This window comes from Trachypithecus francoisi, unplaced genomic scaffold, assembly GCF_009764315.1.
Source record: "Trachypithecus francoisi isolate TF-2019V2 unplaced genomic scaffold, Tfra_2.0 Lachesis_group0, whole genome shotgun sequence".
In the NCBI taxonomy this organism is placed as follows: domain Eukaryota; kingdom Metazoa; phylum Chordata; class Mammalia; order Primates; family Cercopithecidae; genus Trachypithecus; species Trachypithecus francoisi.
The window spans coordinates 90,463,748-90,481,780 of record NW_022681453.1 but is presented as its reverse complement, the minus strand read 5'-3'; the positions used below and the strand labels follow the sequence as shown (position 1 = coordinate 90,481,780).

Genomic DNA, 18,033 nt, shown 5'->3' with positions numbered 1-18,033 from the left:
GGCAGAAACAAGAAAATGTACACATATACATTCTTCTCTCTCATGTGATCTAAAATTCTTTAAATAATCAATTTCCCAGAGCCTTAAACAATATGTAGTCTTGCTTTCATAGTTTTCATCTTGTCAACAGCCTTGCATCGTAGATATATGAACAGCTACTCTGTTCGGGTGCTCAACGATGTAGGTAGGATAAGCCTGGTCTTCGGCTAAATTCTCCTGACAATATTATCGTGTGGTCCTAAGACTAATTCCTTGCTTCTATTATAGGAATCTGCATTGGTTTTTAGCATCTGCAATTCTGTTAAGAGGAATTCACATATATAGTATAGTAAAACATAATTTATAGTGATTCAGAGCCAATTAACATTTACTAAGTACCAGACACTATACTAGGTATTTTACCTCTTCTCTCCTTTTATGTACTGAGAGTGGAGACTAAACCTCATGTTTCTCTTAGGAATATAACAATGTCATCTGTGAAAAGCAGAGTCCACAGTAGAAGCCCGGAAAAAATTTTCTCAGACGAAAATAATTAATGCTTTCTTATGGATGATATAAAGCATAGCTCAGTTGCCTAAGCAATAAACTATGTAGTCAAACAGGCTATAAGCTACATATGGTTAACTGGATCAAATCAAATTCCTTATCTAAATCTCCATACACTAAAAAATGAATACAAAACATTAAAATATAGCATAATTATTTTGTGACCTACACAGTATCTAGGAAGCTACTAAATACATTTGTATTTACCAACACTGAAGGACAGAGCCACTGTATAGCACGAGACAGCACAAACATATATGTAGTCTGTTCTCAGCACTCCTAATATACCAAAAAAAATTAAACATATAGAAAACATTAAAATGATTAAGATGCTCTTCAGGCTTACCTATCAGCTTGGAATAAACTCTATACTGTAATGTGAATTGCCTCTTTGGGTTAACACCATCTTAACAGATTGTTTAAATTTTCTTTCTCTGCAAATTGGTAACACTTTGTTCATCAGCACCTTTGTTCTACAAATTCACACCAAACTACAAATATTCTTCTGCATGTTAATTATATTATACACACAAACATTATACACACTCATTTGTGTGGAAACAAAAGCATATCTAAAGATAGGAATGTAAACTGAAACTTCATTAATAAAATCTTACTAAGTTTAACAGTATCAGAGTTTTAAAATGTTTGCCACATACAGGAACCAACATTTGGAAACCAATATAAAAATAACAAATAGGAACCTAGCCAACTGTAGTACTGGAAACAAAACAGATTCTATAAAATTACTGTACAGTTAAGAAGGCAAACAATCTAAGGAATTCACACTCTATTTTCAAAGCCGAAAACATTCCATGCAGGAAAAAAATAACTAGTTACAGAAATTTGGACTCTGCTAGAAAGGAATTATCTAGTCAGCCCTATGTTTCATTTGCAAACTGATATAATCTGATGTAAGAATGAAAAAATGGCAAATATTTGCAAAAATGATGTGGTTAAAAATGCAGCAAATATTTTTTATACTATTGGTGTTAATTTAAAAAATAATCCATCATATAGCAATGATAATCTTGTTAAATGGGAATATTTTCCAGGCTCAGCTGTTCACAAGTCTTAAGTGCACTGTCATCAGATTCTAAGGGGTGGCAGACAATGAATGAACATGTGTTTATGAGTTCCAATTAGGAAGTATGTTAATATCAGCGTTATTTCACATGAAATTTTAAACCATTTACTATTTCTCCCCTCCAAAATAAAGGCAAACTTTAGACTGACCACTACAAAATTCTGAGTTGGTGAAATCTAAAGTAGTAAGATTTAGTATTATGTTTTAAGTGAAAATTTCATGTTCTCCAAAAAGAATACCAGGATCACCACTTTCCAATCATGCATGTAAACACACACACACACACACACACACACACACCCCAATTATGGTACATATGAACAAATGCTGTCTTGAAGGACTTGAAGCTTTCAATGCAAATGTATATATTTCTTCTGAGTTCACTGTTTTATAACTACAACGTAAAAAAACCATCACCCAGAACCATTCTAGAAATGTCCAGTTCCTCCTAGAAACTGGTCATTGTTGAACAGATTCAAAAATAGAAATTTAGATCATCTATAAAATTCATTTTATTTTTTCAATTCCAATGACAACTGCTGTTTTTAAATCTACTTTTCAGAATAAAATGTCAGTAGCATTTATTATTATTATTATTTTGGGGCAGAGTTTCATTCTTGCTGCCCAGGTTGGAGTGCAGTAATGCAATCTCGGCTCACTGCAACCTCTGCCTCCTGGGTACAAACGATTCTCCTGCCTCAGCCTCCTGAGTAGCTGGGATTACAGGAACCCACCACCATGCCCTGCTAATTTTTTGTATTTTTGGTAAAGACAGGTTTTCATCATATTGGCCAGGCTGGTCTCAAACTACTGACCTCAGGTGATCCACCTGCCTCGGCCTCCCAAAGTGCTGGGATTACAAGCGTGAGTCACCACACCTGGCCACATTTATTATTATACTAATTAAAAGATCCAAGTTACCTGAGTCTGGACCTTAGTGTGGTAGGTTCTGCCTCACTCAGTAACACCAGCAGTAACTCAGGAGTTTTTATAGAACTTCTAAACAGGGATTGCCAATATAAATGTCCAAGATACCACAAAGGTCCACATACATCTTCAAATTTTCAGAAAGTCTGGCCGCGGTAGATGAAAACTGATTAACAGTATTTATTATAGTTCACTGGAGAACACAGTATTAGAGAGAATACCTAGTATGAGGACCACAGATGTGGCTGTTTCTATAAGGAAGTATTTAGTGGCTGCTTCTGTGGAACGGTTGAAATTTGTGGAGATTATGCTACTTTAGAGGAGAAATATTAGTTCTCTCACAGTTGCTGGAAGTGTTGATTCATATTTCTACATATCAAATTGCTTAAGGAAATGGGAACTTTTCCTTTCACTATATCTTTCAAAAATGAGGTATATAGGTGAAAATGGAAAGAGATAACTGGTAATGAAAAAAGCTGAAAACTACCACTCAAAGATCATTAAAAACAGCAGAGAGAGGAAAAAAGCTTTATTAAAAATTTAATGAAAACTAGAAACGAAAGTGGAACAGGACTCCAGATAGAGAGCCCAAGATACAACCGGCATTACTGTTGTTCAGAGCTTCATCCAAGAGGCTCCTAATGCTCAAAGACTCTGCCTAAAGCTGAAATTCCACCAGGATAAACTCTAATTCATTGAAGTGTTCCCTGTAGAAGATATGTCTGACTTCTACAGTCTTTACAAATCAGCATAATTCTAGTTACATTTATAACGAGACCTCTTAATTCAATCATCTCTGCTTTGGCTCCTCAGACAGCCTCTTAATGGGCCTCTCTACATTTATTCTTACTTTTATTTGACCCACTCTTCACAGAGCAGGGAAGATTGCATAAACAAAAACATAAATCCAGTCACACCACTTCTCTGTTCTTAACAGCTTCCATACACTCTTAGGAAAACACTCCAACCCTTCTATAAGGTTCAGAATAATGAAACCTACTCACCCCCCCACCCAATCTACTCTAGCTACTCTGGCTTTCTTCTCCCGTTCTCCCAAAGCTCTTCTCCGCCACCAGGTTTTTGCACCTGCTATTCCCTTCTGTAGAATGTCCTTCCTTCCTCGTCTGCCTGGAAACTCCAATCCTTCATTTCATAGCTTAAAAGTGACTTCCTCAGGAAAACTCTGCTTTTTTTTTTTTTTTTTTATCAATCTTCCACTCCCCACACACCTCTGGCCCCTATCATTTGCTGATTCTTTCACCATACTTTATTTCATAATTGCAATTAAGTATTCGTTTAATGTCTTTTTCCAACCCTATACTGCAAGTCCCATGAAGGTATGATTGTCTTATCTACTGCTGTTTCCTTGGTGCCAAATATAGGGCAGGAAATAAGGAATCAAAAGGAATAGATTTTTACAATGGGCTCTTGGACAAGGTAATGAGAATTAGTCTATCTCACGCAAAATCATGACTCTATCAACAATACATACTATAACACAAGTCATCTCGAGCCTAACAAATGAAGTAGCTGATGAAGCAAGATTTTTCACAATCTTTTCATTCCCAAATACTCTAAATCTTCAACTAGACTTGTAGGCTAGGGACATGTAGTTAGGTTCCTTGAAAACATTTATGGAATTCATTGTGGCAGTTAAGTTTCCTGGATAAAAATACACTGAGGACCTCAACCAAAGCCAAGCAACCTTCAAATGAATGAGTCATTATAAGAAATTGTGATCAAAAAGCCACCCAAGAAGAAGTAATAAGAAATTCAACCAGTGTTCTCTTGAATACAGTTCAGCCAATTCATTCTAGTTCAGATAAAACACATGCTTGATGGATGGGATAAAGACATGAAAAAAAATAGTAAGATTTCAGGAGACAGCTATTAAATGAGGATTTCCCAAGATGATTATGACTTTGAAAGTTTTAGTATCAAGAAATTCCTGATTAAGGTGGTTGTTTCAAAAATCTTTGGAAGCTAAGATTCATCCAAAATAGAATATAGCCACTTGAAATTTGGCAGAGGTTTGTAAGCTACGTAACATTCTGATTCTTTTATCTGAGGTCATAGCCAATTCTTAAGTAAATTTAATGCAGGATATTAAGGTTTCTGTGGGTCAAAAAGCCTCATAATTTAAATATCTAACGTGAGAAACTTTTCTTTACTTAAAAAAAGAGGATACTTATTTTCCAGAAACTTTCATCTTGATAAATAACAGAGAAAAGCAAAAATATGAATCAAAATAAATAATTTAACCTGATATTAAGGTTAAGAAACTTAATGAAAATAACAAGCAAATTAACTTTGTTATCTATCCTCTCACCTATCAACCCCAAGACTTTAAGTAAAACTTAAAGGACGGTAATCCATTATCATCTCACTTGTGTTCTCTACATTACTCTTTCAGTGGTAGGGGTGGGGAACACGTGCATGCATGTGTACAGTGGTAGAAGAGGGGAAACTAACATTGTATGTGTCTGCTATGTCATGAGCCTACAAACGGTACACGTTTTTATTAGATTCAGTCCTCACAACTCACAGTGGTGAAATGACTGGCCAGAGGTTAGCCAGCTAGCACGTGGTAGAGGCAAGCTTTGATTCCAGGGACACCTAGAGTCCTTTCCACAACATCACACTGCATATGTTTTCCTGGTTCTGTCGAAAATATTAATTGTTCATTTGGCATAATGTTTCTAGTTCTTTTCTACTATTTCATCCAAATGAATTTTCCTTCTCATTTTCCATGACAGATTTTGTTAGCCTTCACACCTTGCCCTATTGCTTATAAACTAAAGAAATGCAGGTTCCTCCATACAAAAGAGCTCTCTCCTCTATCACCTTCTAAATGAAACTTTCAATAAGACATATCGTGTTTATCCCAAACCCACCACAGCTGAGGAGGAATCGCTTGCTTTCACCTATAATTCCCAGTGCCCAGCACTCTCACAACTAGGAGGTTCTTGATAATGTCCTCATTTATACAATATGGTATAAGTTTATTACCATTAAACTTTTAAATGGTAACTTAATTCAATGCTGAATATCAAAATATCAACTTTTAAAAATTTAAATGATTGTTTTGATATATTCTTATACTAGCAACACTTCTTAAACTTTCTCATCATGGTACCCCTACATAGCAGGGGGAAATGAACACATCCCACAGCAGCTATAACACATGAGAGATTTCATGCAGGTCTTGCATTTTATCTTGGAGATTCAGGTAAATTTTGGATTCTATTCTATTTAATAATCTTTTGTTTTTAAACTTTTAAGTTTGGGGTACATGTGTAGGTTTGTTACACAAGTAAGCTTGTGTCATGGGGCTTGTTTTACAGATTATTTTATCATCCAGGTATTAAGCCTGGTATCCATTATTTAGTTTTCCTGATCCTCTCCCACCTCCCACCCTCCAAAAATCCCTAGTGTGTGTTGTTCCCCTCTATATGTCCATGTATTTTCATAATTTAGCTCCCACTTATAAGTCAGAACGTGCATCTGCAGTATTTGGTTTTCTGTTCCTGCATTAATTAGTCTGCTAAAGATAAGGGCTTCCAGCTCCATCTATGTCCCTGTAAAGAACATCTCGTTCTTTTTCATGGCTGAATAGTATTCCATGATGTGTATGTACAAAACTTTCTTTATCCAGTCTATCACTGATGGGCATTTAAGGTGATTCTAAGTCTTTGCTATTAAATAGTGGTACAATGAACATACACATGCATATGTCTTTATTTTTTTTTTTTTGAGGCGGAGTCTCGCTCTGTCGCCCGGACTGGAGTGCAGTGGCCGGATCTCAGCTCACTGCAAGCGCCGCCTCCCGGGTTTACGCCATTCTCCTGCCTCAGCCTCCCGAGTAGCTGGGACTACAGGCGCCCGCCACCTCGCCCGGCTAGTTTTTGTGTTTTTAGTAGAGACGGGGTTTCACCGTGTTAGTCAGGATGGTCTCGATCTCCTGACCTCGTGATCCGCCCGTCTCGGCCTCCCAAAGTGCTGGGATTACAGGCTTGAGCCACCGCGCCCGGCCGCATATGTCTTTATGACAGAATAATTGATATTCCTTTGGGTATATATCCAGTCATGGGATTGCTGGGTTGAATGGTATTTCTGTCTTTAGGTCTTTGAGGAATTGCCACATTGTCTTCCACAATGGCTGAACTGACTGACACTCCCACGAACACTGTATACTGTTTCTTTTTCCCCAAAACCTCACCAGCACCTGAATAACCTTGTTTTTCATTTTCCCCCTTTACACCACATTTTCCTCCTAAACGTTAGCAATTTAGAAATACCCCATGTTTATTTCATGCTGTCTCAGCACTCCTCAGGTACTCCTGGGGATGTGCGATCTTATTCTTTGAAAATATTGGTAGTATGGTCTTTAACACAGCACTATGAAGCAGTAAACTGTGAATAATAATGTTTTAAATTGATATAAAACACTTCAATAATTTATAAAACTTAAAAATGTTATTATAGGCCAGGTGCAGTAGCTCACACCTGTAATTCCAGCACTTTGGGAGGCCGAGCCAAGCGAATCACCTGAGGTCAGGAGTTCGAGACCAGCCTGGCCAGCATGGAGAAACCCCATCTCTACTAAAAATACAAAATTAGCCAGGCATGGTGGTGCATGCCTGTAATCCCAGCTACTCGGGAGGCTGGGACAGGAGAATCACTTGAACCCAGGAGGTGGAGGTTGCACTGAGCTGAGATGGCACCACTGCATTCCAGCCTGGGCAACAAGAGCAAAACTCTGTCTCAAAAAAAAAAAAGTTATTACAGTTTGTGTTCCAACCTTATAAAAATAAAAAAATCAGTATTTCAGCAGTATTTCCTCTACTAAGGAAAGGGAAGTAACGTTCATGTACTTTTAATTTTGGAACTTTGAAACTGATCTCACCTTATTTGTCAAATTTATATATATGCTATTAACTGTTCAGTCTTTCTGCTCTATTCCAATTTCAGAAAACAGCTACTGAAAAAAAGCATTTTATTTTTGTTATTAGAAATTACAAACTGTAGGAGCCACTGCATAAGGTGAAAATTACCTTGTTTATCTATAACAGAGTATGAGGCCAAAAATCCGCGTCCAGAAACATGGATTCCACTCATGAACAGCAATGTGATTTCATTGCCTTTTGATTCAATTGAATGGTTCATTTGCAACCCCAGACCACAGTATTTGCCTAGGAATAAAAGAAAAGCAGATTATTTGCTGTGACTCTCCTTAAGTCAATAATATTTGCAATGTAGATAACAGAATCAGAATAATATACCAAGCTGCCTATTAAATTAGTATAAAATAAGGACTAAAATGTTTAATGATTACAAATCATATTACTCTGGAGGAAAAAAATGACAAGTAACGTCTATTCAAGTGATTCAAAAGAAAAAGCAGTACATGTATCACTGAACTTACAGAGATTAATTTCCTGTGAAAGACATGTATACTCTTTAAAAACAGTAATAAGGGACTAAAAAAAATTTAACAAAATATTTCATCCAGGCAGGTGGCTCACAAATGAACTGATGGTTAATTAGTAGTATTCTTAACGTGCTTCCCTCAAACCCCCTTAGATTCTGACCTTAGGTCACGCCTCAAGCCTTTTTTTGGACCTACTCAATTTTACTTCTGAGGGTTGCTGGATTTCTAGTTAATCTCTTTAGGTGATCACATTTGATCCCATGGCTTTAACTATGATCTGACAACTCACAAGCTTAACCTTCCATCCACAGCTTTTTCCTTAAATGTCAGATGCATATATATAACTGTGTGCCTAACTTCCATCCTTTAATGTCTATCACAGAGGTGTCCAATCTTTTGGCTTCCCTGGGCCACATTGGAAAAAGAATTGTCTTGGACCACAAATAAAATGCATTAACACTAACGACAGCTGATGGGCACAATCAATCAATTAATCAACCAATAAACAAACATAAAAAATAAATCACAAAAAAACCTCATAATGTTTTAAGAAAGTTTACGAATTTCTGTTGGGCCGCATTCAAAGTTGTCCTAGGCTATAAAAAATAACATATCCTCAGTACAGATCTAAGATACTAAGATAAAAAAGAAGAAGAAGAAACATTAAAGCAAGACATACACTAATAAATAATAAAAACTGATTTTCTTATGTGCTTGGTAACTTGTATAAGAAATTCTGAATAAGGTCTTCCAAAAATGTTTTAAGCTATGGCAATATCACTTGAATAAGAGTCATGTGGACTTCCAGGGATATCATTTTCAAGGATGATACTTGATCTTATGAGTAGAGAATTCTAAGGAATTGACAAAGAAAACAAAACAAAACCTCACTAGAACTAGTAAAGAAACTTAGCTAAGTCACAGGATCCATATACAAATATCAACTGCATTTCCATATATGCTAGTGCAATCTGAAATGAAAATTTTAAAACTCCATCCATAATAGCATCACAAAAGTCAAAAAACTTAGGAATAAAATTGCTTTTAAAAGTTCAAAATCAGCATACCTCAAAACAATAAGAGCTATATATGACAAACCCACAGCCAATATCATACTGAATGGGCAAAAACTGGAAGCATTCCCTTTGAAAACTGGCACAAGGATGCCCTCTCTCACCACTCCTATTAACATAGTATTGGAAGTTCTGGCCATGGCAATCAGGCAAGAGAAAGAAATAAAGGGTATTCAAACAGGAAGAGAGGAAGTAAAACTGTCTCTGTTTGCAGACGACATGACTGTATATTTAGAAAATCCCACTGTCTCAGCCCAAAATCTCCTTAAGCTGATAGACAACTTCAGCAAAGTCTCAGGATACAAAATCAATGTGAAAAAACCACAAGCATTCCTATACACCAATAACAGACAGAGAGCCAAATCATGAGTGAACTCCCATTCACAACTGCTGCAAAGAGAATAAAATACCTAGGAATACAACTTAAAGTGACGTGAAGGACCTCCTCAAGGACAAACCACTGCTCAAGGAAATAAGAGAGGATACAAACAAATGGAAAAACATTCCATGCTCATGGATAGAAAGAATCAATATTGTGAAAATGGCCATAATGCCCAAATATATAGATTCAATGCTTATCCCCATCAAGCTACCATTGACTTTCTTCACAGAATTAGAAAAAACTACTTTAAATTTCATATGGAACCAAAAAAGAGTCCACATAGCCAAGACAATCCTAAGCAAAAAGAACAAAGCTGGAGGCATCACGCTACCTGACTTCAAACTATACCACAAGGCTACAGTAATCAAAACAGCATAGTACTGGTACCAAAACAGGTATGTGGACCACTGGAACAGAACAGAGGCCTCAGAAATAACACCACATATCTACAACCATTTGATCTTTGACAAACCTGACAAAAGCAATGGGGAAGGGGTTCCCTATTTAATAAATGCTGTTGGGAAATGGCTAGCTAGCCATATGCAGAAAACTGAAATTGGGCCCATTCCTTACACCTTATACAAAAATTAACTCAAGATGAATTAAAGACTTAACATATAACACCTAACACCATAAAAACCCTAGAAGAAAACCTAGGCAATACCATTCAGAACATAGGCATGGGCAAAGACTTCATGACTAAAACACCAAAAGCAATGGCAACAAAAGCCAAAACTGATAAATGGAATCTAATTCAACAAAAAGGCTGCACCAATTTATTCCCCTCTCCCCAGCATTACTGGAGATAAAGAAACTGGTAACTTGTTGTTTTCTTGATTAACTTTTCCAACGTGTGTTAACTTGTAAAATTTCCTGTAGTATGTGATCTTTTAATGCTTCTAGGATATTCCTTTCCTTCCTTTCCTCTTTCCTTCTCTCCTTCTCTTTCTTTCTTTCTCTCTCTCTTTCAAACGGAGTCTTGTTCTGTCACCCAGGCTGGAGTACACAGTGGCGTGATCTTGGCTCACTGCAACCTCTGCCTCCCGGGTTCAAGCAATTCTCCTGTCTCAGCCTCCCAAGTAGCTGGGATTACAGACGCACACCAGCACACCTGGCTAATTTTTGTATTTTTATTAGAGACATGGTTTCACCATATTGGCCAGGCTGGTCTTGAACTCCTGACCTGTGGTGATCCACCCACCTCAGCCTCCCAAAGTGATGGGATTACAGGCGTGAGCCACTGCGCCCGGCCTTCTAGGGTATTTCTTACCAGGATTCCCTGTCAGTTTTATTTTTAACTTCTTTTATGTTACATATATGGCAAAAGGAAGATTTTTCTGGGTAAGCCTGATTTTTCTGGGTAATCAGGTAGGCCCATTAAAAGCACATTGTTTTCACAGGTTGTAGAACTGGAAATAAGAGAGACACATGCCACGTGTCCTGGAAGAAAGCAAACATCTATGTAGCAACTTGCCTATCAGGGTCACTGCAAGTGGCCTCTAGAAACTTAGAGCAGTCCCTGGCCAACAGTTACCAGGAAAATGGGGACCTCAGTTTTACAACTGCAACGAACTGAATTCTACCAACAACTAGTACACTTGGAAGAGAACTGTGAGCCCCAGGTGAGAAACGTATTCCCAGCTAACACCTTAACTTCAGCCTGGTAGGAACCTGAGCAGAGAATTCAGTTATGCCATGCAATGCCCAGACTTCAGATCCATGGAAACTGGGATGATAAAAGTGTGCTCGTTTAAGCTGCTAAGCTTGTGATAATTTGCTATGAAGCAAAATAAAACAGAACACAACCAGGAATTCAGTGTACAGTCCAAGAATATCATGCTTTTGGATAATTGAATCTGATAGAGGTATGGAGGAGAAGTTAGAATTGATGGCTCAGGACCCAAATCAGCCCACAGGCCTCTTGGTCTGTATAGTTCTGGGCTATACTCTCCTTCAAAAATGTTTAAATTAGGTGTTAAAGTTTTCAAAATCTGGAAATTTTACATACATTCTGAATTTCTAACTTCTCTTGAAAAATCACAAGGAAAAAAGGAAATCTAGGCCAGTTTTCTAAGTGATTGTCCTTAAGTAGCAGCTATCCCCTTTGAAAAAGAAAGTCATACTCCAGTTTGCCACAGCCCTACCACTCCACAATGCCCCCAGTCCTGAAGCTCAGCTATCATTTATCATCATGGCTATGCTGTTATTCTTCATATGCCTAGGCCATTTCACTTCTTTATTTCATCTATCTAAACCCTGTTGGCAGTGAGTTTGTAGCCACTTGTATAGAGTGTAGAGACCTCATGGTCACCATGCCTCTTCTGATGTACACATTAACCACAGTAGATGAAGAACAGCAATAATTTAAGCTCTAGAAGATGTTAAATGGAAACATTCTGTATTCAAAAGACAGGTGAGATAGTGCATCTGACTCTGATAAACCAAAAGTATAGTTAATACTGTTACTATAAAATCTTCTACAGAAATCTTATTTATGTTCTCAATTAAATGGAAGCTCATTCAACTTGCTGAGGTGTGCCATGGAACAATGCTTTCCTTAGGAATCTGCAACTCAGAAGGATGGACCAGAGGGTAGAGAGTTACTTGTAAGAATAAAAGCATATCAGCTCTGTCCACTTTCAGTAGAGGGAAATGAAGCTTGCTTAAAGAGCATAGGTTCTAATTTACAAACTTCTTTACGAACAGGTTTTTTTTTTTTTACTAGTATAGGAGCATCTCCGGTCTCAAAAAACAAAATTTGGAATTCTCAAAGGAACTCATTTATTGAAACCCTGAAAATCCATGCACTAAGCCAGGCAGCCTGGGGATTCGGTGATGGAATGAGAGGCAGTGATGCCCTCAGAAAGCTTAGTGTAGTGGGACAAATGAAATGTACAGTTGAATCCTCTAAGGTACAGAAGAGGCCATTATAGTGCCTGGACAATGTTTACCATAGATGTTATTATTAAATAACTTCCATCAGTAAAGTTTCTTTAAAAAGCCTAGCTTTGAGGACCATTGTCTTATGCTTGGTGGGCCAGAGTGAGGTGGAGATGTACAAATTAACGCCCTGACTTGGAGTTGTTGAGTGTCCTCTTTTTGAATGTCTAAAATGTCTTCCCATAATCATTTCTCTTATACTGTGAATAAGCTGTTCTTTTTGGCTGGATTTAGCCTTAGTTTTAGCTGCTTCAGCAAAGACTTGTCTGCAGAAGATAATGATAGGAAGGTACAGCTCTAATTTCTTTTTAAACAATTGGACTACTGGGCATATATTTAAAATGGGACATAACAGATATTTACTAGGTTTAAAAGGGATTCAGCAATATTACCAAAAATGAATTTGCCTCTCCTTCTAAAATATAGTGGTTTTAGAAAAGTATCTTAAATTATGTTTTTCTACAACATATCATAGTGATTGTACATCTTGATTTTAGAAAAGTAGCTACTTTGGTGTTTTTCTTCTTAAGCAACAGATCTGATATCTGCACATTTTAAAGTGAATAAATCCTGCATGGGAAAATGTACCTTGATACTTTGACTCCTACCTCACACAACACAACTAAAAATCAATTCTGGAAGGATTGGCGATAATATATGTAGAAACAAATCCAATAAGGCTTTAAGTGGAAAACTTTGAAACAGCTTCATGACCTAGAAATGGGCAAAACTTCCTTAAACAGAATACAAAAAGTACTAACCATAAAATAATTACTAAGCGCAAACTACATAAAATTAATGTCTATTTATCACAAGATACCAATAATGGAGCAAAATGGCAGTCCATAGCAATGGAGAAGATATGTGTACTACACCTAAAAAGAACCCATTACCAGAATATATACAGACTCCAACAAATTAATAAGAAAAGGATCTCCCAACAGAGAATATGCATGAAAACGTATACAGAATCTTTATAAATGAAGATATTCAAATGGATAATAAATGTATGAAAAGAGCACATCATCAGCTTTCAAGGAAATACGAAGCAAACTATGTATAACATGCCATCAGTACACACACACCAGAACAGTTAATGTGGAGAAAAGCAGAGAATGGTAACTGGAACTCTTATACACTGGTAGAGGGTGTAAAATAGTACAGCCACAAAAACATTTGGCAATAACTGTTAAAGCTGAAAATATGCAACCCAGTGACCCAGCGATTCCTCTTCTACATACAGAAATGTGTACTTATGTACATCTTCAACATAAAAAAGGGTCAGTTTTACTACACTCACACCAACATAACATTAAAATTTTAATTTTTTTTATGAATCCAAAAGTCAGAAAAAATGTACTTAGTTTTAAAACTTTGCATTTCTTTGATTATAAGCACAGTTGACTCCTCTAAAATCCTTTCAGAACTGTAGCTCAGACAAAAGAGCACATAGGTTTTTACCACTATCTACAATGGTAACCAAACGGTCTTGATAGAAAAATTTATAGCATTCAGATGGGCTAAAATATTCATAAGGTAATATCAAAATTCCCCATCGAAATTTTCCAAGTGGGCTTTCCTTCTCTCTTATGAAACTTCTATTTTAGTAAAGGACTTTAAGAGTTATCTTTTGGAAAACAAGCCAACTTCTGTAAAGAAGAGAGCTTCACATTCTATTTCTTAATAAAACATCTTGAAAAGGTAGTGATTCAAGGTCCTAGCTTTAAGTTGACAGATTCTTTCAGTATAGCTGGCAGTTTCTCATGCCAAGTATGCTAATACAAAAAGCAATGAGTCATAACAATGTGAAGACTTCAGCAAAACCAGATGTGGTGCCAAGCATCACAGATGAGACATTCATAGAATATCAAGAAATTTCTTTAAAGCTTTTCTGAAAAAATATATTCTTCACTACTTAGGAGATGTCAAAACCTTTTAATATCCACTTAAAAGGCTCACAAATTGGAATGTGGCCAGGATCTCATAGGAGAGTAAGTTCCCTCCAGTTAAATGTTGTTGAGAAATGGACAGCTGTCAATTCCTCGAAAATCTGCCTCAAAACCTCAGAGGAAACATTTAGGATACTGAAAGAACAAAACAAAACAACAAATATATAGGCAATCTCTCCCGAACTACGGTCTCTCTCAGAAGAAAAAAAAATACATTAATGACGAGGCCTATTATGAGCTACAAAGCTTATAAACCACTGCAAACTGCCAGCCCTATCCACAGAAATACAGAGGTACAATGCTAATCTACTTAAAAATACACAGTATAAAAAGAAAACAAAAAATGTGAGTCCCTAAAATTTAGTTTATGAAAACCCTCTCCCCCTATAAAAACAGTGACATAAGGAAACTACAGCACAGCACTCCAAACTTAATTAAATGTCCTCAAACATTTGGGATATGATAAAACATCTTGAAGCATAAATTCAGAAACTAGGGGCAGAAATGGACAAAAAAGCAGAAAGAAATGAGAGTTGGTTGACCTCAGGAAAGAAATACAAGAAAAGACAAAAGGATACCAAAAATGAAGAATTAAGACCACATTATAAAGTGCACAAGGAATTACAGATTCTAATGAAAACATAAGGAATGTTGAAAAGAAGAAGAAAAAAACAGACTAAAAAGAATATTTAAAAAGTAAAAAGGTGAGAATGTGGCTGAAATGAAAGGGGATATAACAGCAAAGAAGTTTCAATTGATGTATAAGTATTAAAAATAAATACACAAAGCAATGGAACAAATATTAATATTAAAAAATAGGCATATAGGATTACCTCAAACTAAAATGCTTTTGCATAGCAAAGAAAACAATCAACAGAGTGAAGAGACAGAGAAAGAGAAAATACCTGCAAACTATGTATCTGGTAAAGGGTTAATACCAAAAGCATATGAAGAGGTCAAACAACTCAAAAGCAAGAAAACAAATAACTTTAAAAATGAAAAAAGATCTAAGTAGGTACTTTTCAGAAAAAGTTTATGAAAACAATCCCCTCCTCTATTATACAAATAGCCAACAGATATATGAAAAAAATATTCTGCACCCTTAAACACCAAGGAAATGAAAATAAAACCACAATGAGATACCACCTCACACTTGCTAGAATGGCTATTATCAAAAAGACAAAGATAAGTGTTGACAAGAATGTGGAGAAAACGGTACCCTTCTACACTATTGGTGGGAATCTAAATTAGTATAGCTGTTCATGAAAACCAGGATGAAAGTTCCTCAAAAAAATTAAAAATAGAACTACCAAATGATCCAGTAATTCTACTACTGGGTATACATATCCAAAGAAAATGAAATCAATATGTTGAAAAGATATCTACACTCCATGTTCACAGCTGCATTATTCACAATAGCTAAGATATGGAATCAATCTAAATGTCCATCAGTAGATAAATGGATAAAGGAAATGTGGTATATGAACACAGCAGAGTACTATTCAGCCTATACTAAAAAAATGAAAGAAACCCTGCCATTTGCAACAACATGGATGAAACTAGAGGACATGATGTTAAGTAAAATAAGCAAGGCATAGAAAGACAAATACTACATGATCTCACTCACATGTAGAATCTAAAAAAGACAAACTCACAGAAGCAGAGAGTAGAACGGATTGAAGGGGCAGTTGGAAGGATGAGTTGGAGAGATGTTGGTCAAGGGACACAAATACTTCAGTTATACAGGAGTGATAAGTTAAAAAGAGCCACTGTATAACAGTGTATTTACTTAAAAATTGCTAAGAGATTTTTAAGTGTTCTCACCACAAAAACGTTAAGTACGTGAGGTAATGCATTTATTAGTCTGATTGATCCATTCTACAATGTATACACGTATCAAAACAATGTACATCATAAATACATACAATTTTCATGTCATTAAAAAAATCATTAAATAGGAAGTATTAAAACTACAATCCAAGAAAATTTTCTAGAAATAAAGGAAGACCTGAATTTACATACTGAAAGAGTCCACTGGATACCAGTGAAAACTAACCTGTAATGATCAACTTCAAAACATATCCTTAGAAAACGAATAGACTTTAAAGGTAAAGAAAAAAATCCTCATGGTCACTGTACAAAAATCAAATGTCTTATAATGGCAAGAGAGTTCAATTGCCATCAGACTTCTCAAAAAACAATATGAAGTAAGGGAATCATGGAAAAGCATTTTTTTTTTTAACTCAAAAGAAGTAACATTTCAATCCAAGATTTAGATATTATCAAGCAGCCCCTTCAAGCCTAAGGCCACAAAAAATTTACAAAGTAAGCAGTTTTCAACACGCAAAATCTGCACCATAAGCCCTTCTTAAGGAATCAAGTTATTCAAAGATGAACTTCATCCCAACAATAGACTAGTGGCTGGACTTGAGGAAAAAGACTGACAGTGATCATTTATTATATTTAATTATAGATCTAGAACAGTTAGAGATGGGGTTGAAGAATAAGAAGATATGATACATGCTGTGTGTTATGAATGTATATTCTGAGAGTGCTATGATTTGGACGTGGTTTGTCCCCATCAAATCTCATGTTGAAATTTATTTATATTATTTTTTAAATTTTTCAATAGCTTTAGGAGTACAAGTAGTTTTGGTTACACAGATAAATTTTATAGTGATGAAATCTGGGCATTTAGTGTACCCATCACCCAAATAGTGTACATTGTACCCAACAGGTGATTTTTTAATCCTTTACCACCTTCCCCCTTTCTGAGTCTCCAATGTCCATTACAGCATTCTGTATGCTGTCATTTATCCAGAAGGTTAGTCCCCCCTTATAAGTGAGAACATGTAGTACTTGGTTTTCTGTTCCTGGGTTACTTTACTTAGGATAACGACCCTCAGTTCTATCCAAGGTGCTGCAAAGACATTATTTCATTCTTTTTAAAGGCTGAGTAGTATTCCACTGTGTGTGTATGTGTACATCATATATATATATATATATATATATATTCTTTTAAAGGCTGAGTGGTATTCCACTGTGTGTGTATGTGTACATCATATATACATATATATTCTTTTTAAAGGCTGAGTAGTATTCCACTGTGTGTGTATGTGTACATCATATATATATATATATTCTTTTAAAGGCTGAGTAGTATTCCACTGTGTGTGTATGTGTACATCATATATATATATATATTCTTTTAAAGGCTGAGTGGTATTCCACTGTGTGTGTATGTGTACATCATATATATATATATATATATATATTCTTTTAAAGGCTGAGTGGTATTCCACTGTGTATGTGTACATCATATATACATATATATTCTTTTTAAAGGCTGAGTAGTATTCTACCGTGTATGTGTGCATCATATATATATATTCTTTTTAAGGCTGAGTAGTATTCCACTGTGTGTGTATGTGTGCATCATATATTCTTTTTAAAAGCTGAGTAGTATTCCACTGTGTGTATATGTGTACATCATATATATATATTCTTTTTAAAGGCTGAGTAGTATTCCACTATGTATGTGTACATCATATATATATATATTCTTTTTAAAGGCTGAGTAGTATTCCACTGTGTGTGTATGTGTACATCATATATATATATATTCTTTTTAAAGGCTGAGTAGTATTCCACTGTGTGTGTATGTGTACATCATATACATATATATATTCTTTTAAAGG

The 18,033-nt window shown here is 35.9% G+C and overlaps 1 protein-coding gene across 2 annotated transcripts in view; it reads right to left on the bottom strand.

Moving 5' to 3' along the window:
- The window catches only part of DCBLD2 (discoidin, CUB and LCCL domain containing 2), a 92,115-nt gene that overhangs the window by 41,208 nt on the left and 32,874 nt on the right, over nucleotides 1-18,033 (bottom strand). For both annotated transcript variants that reach the window (XM_033211500.1, XM_033211499.1), the window contains exon 3: nucleotides 7,615-7,752. In XM_033211500.1, coding sequence (XP_033067391.1) covers nucleotides 7,615-7,752 — 138 coding nt within the window. The remainder of the gene's footprint in view (nucleotides 1-7,614; nucleotides 7,753-18,033) is intronic.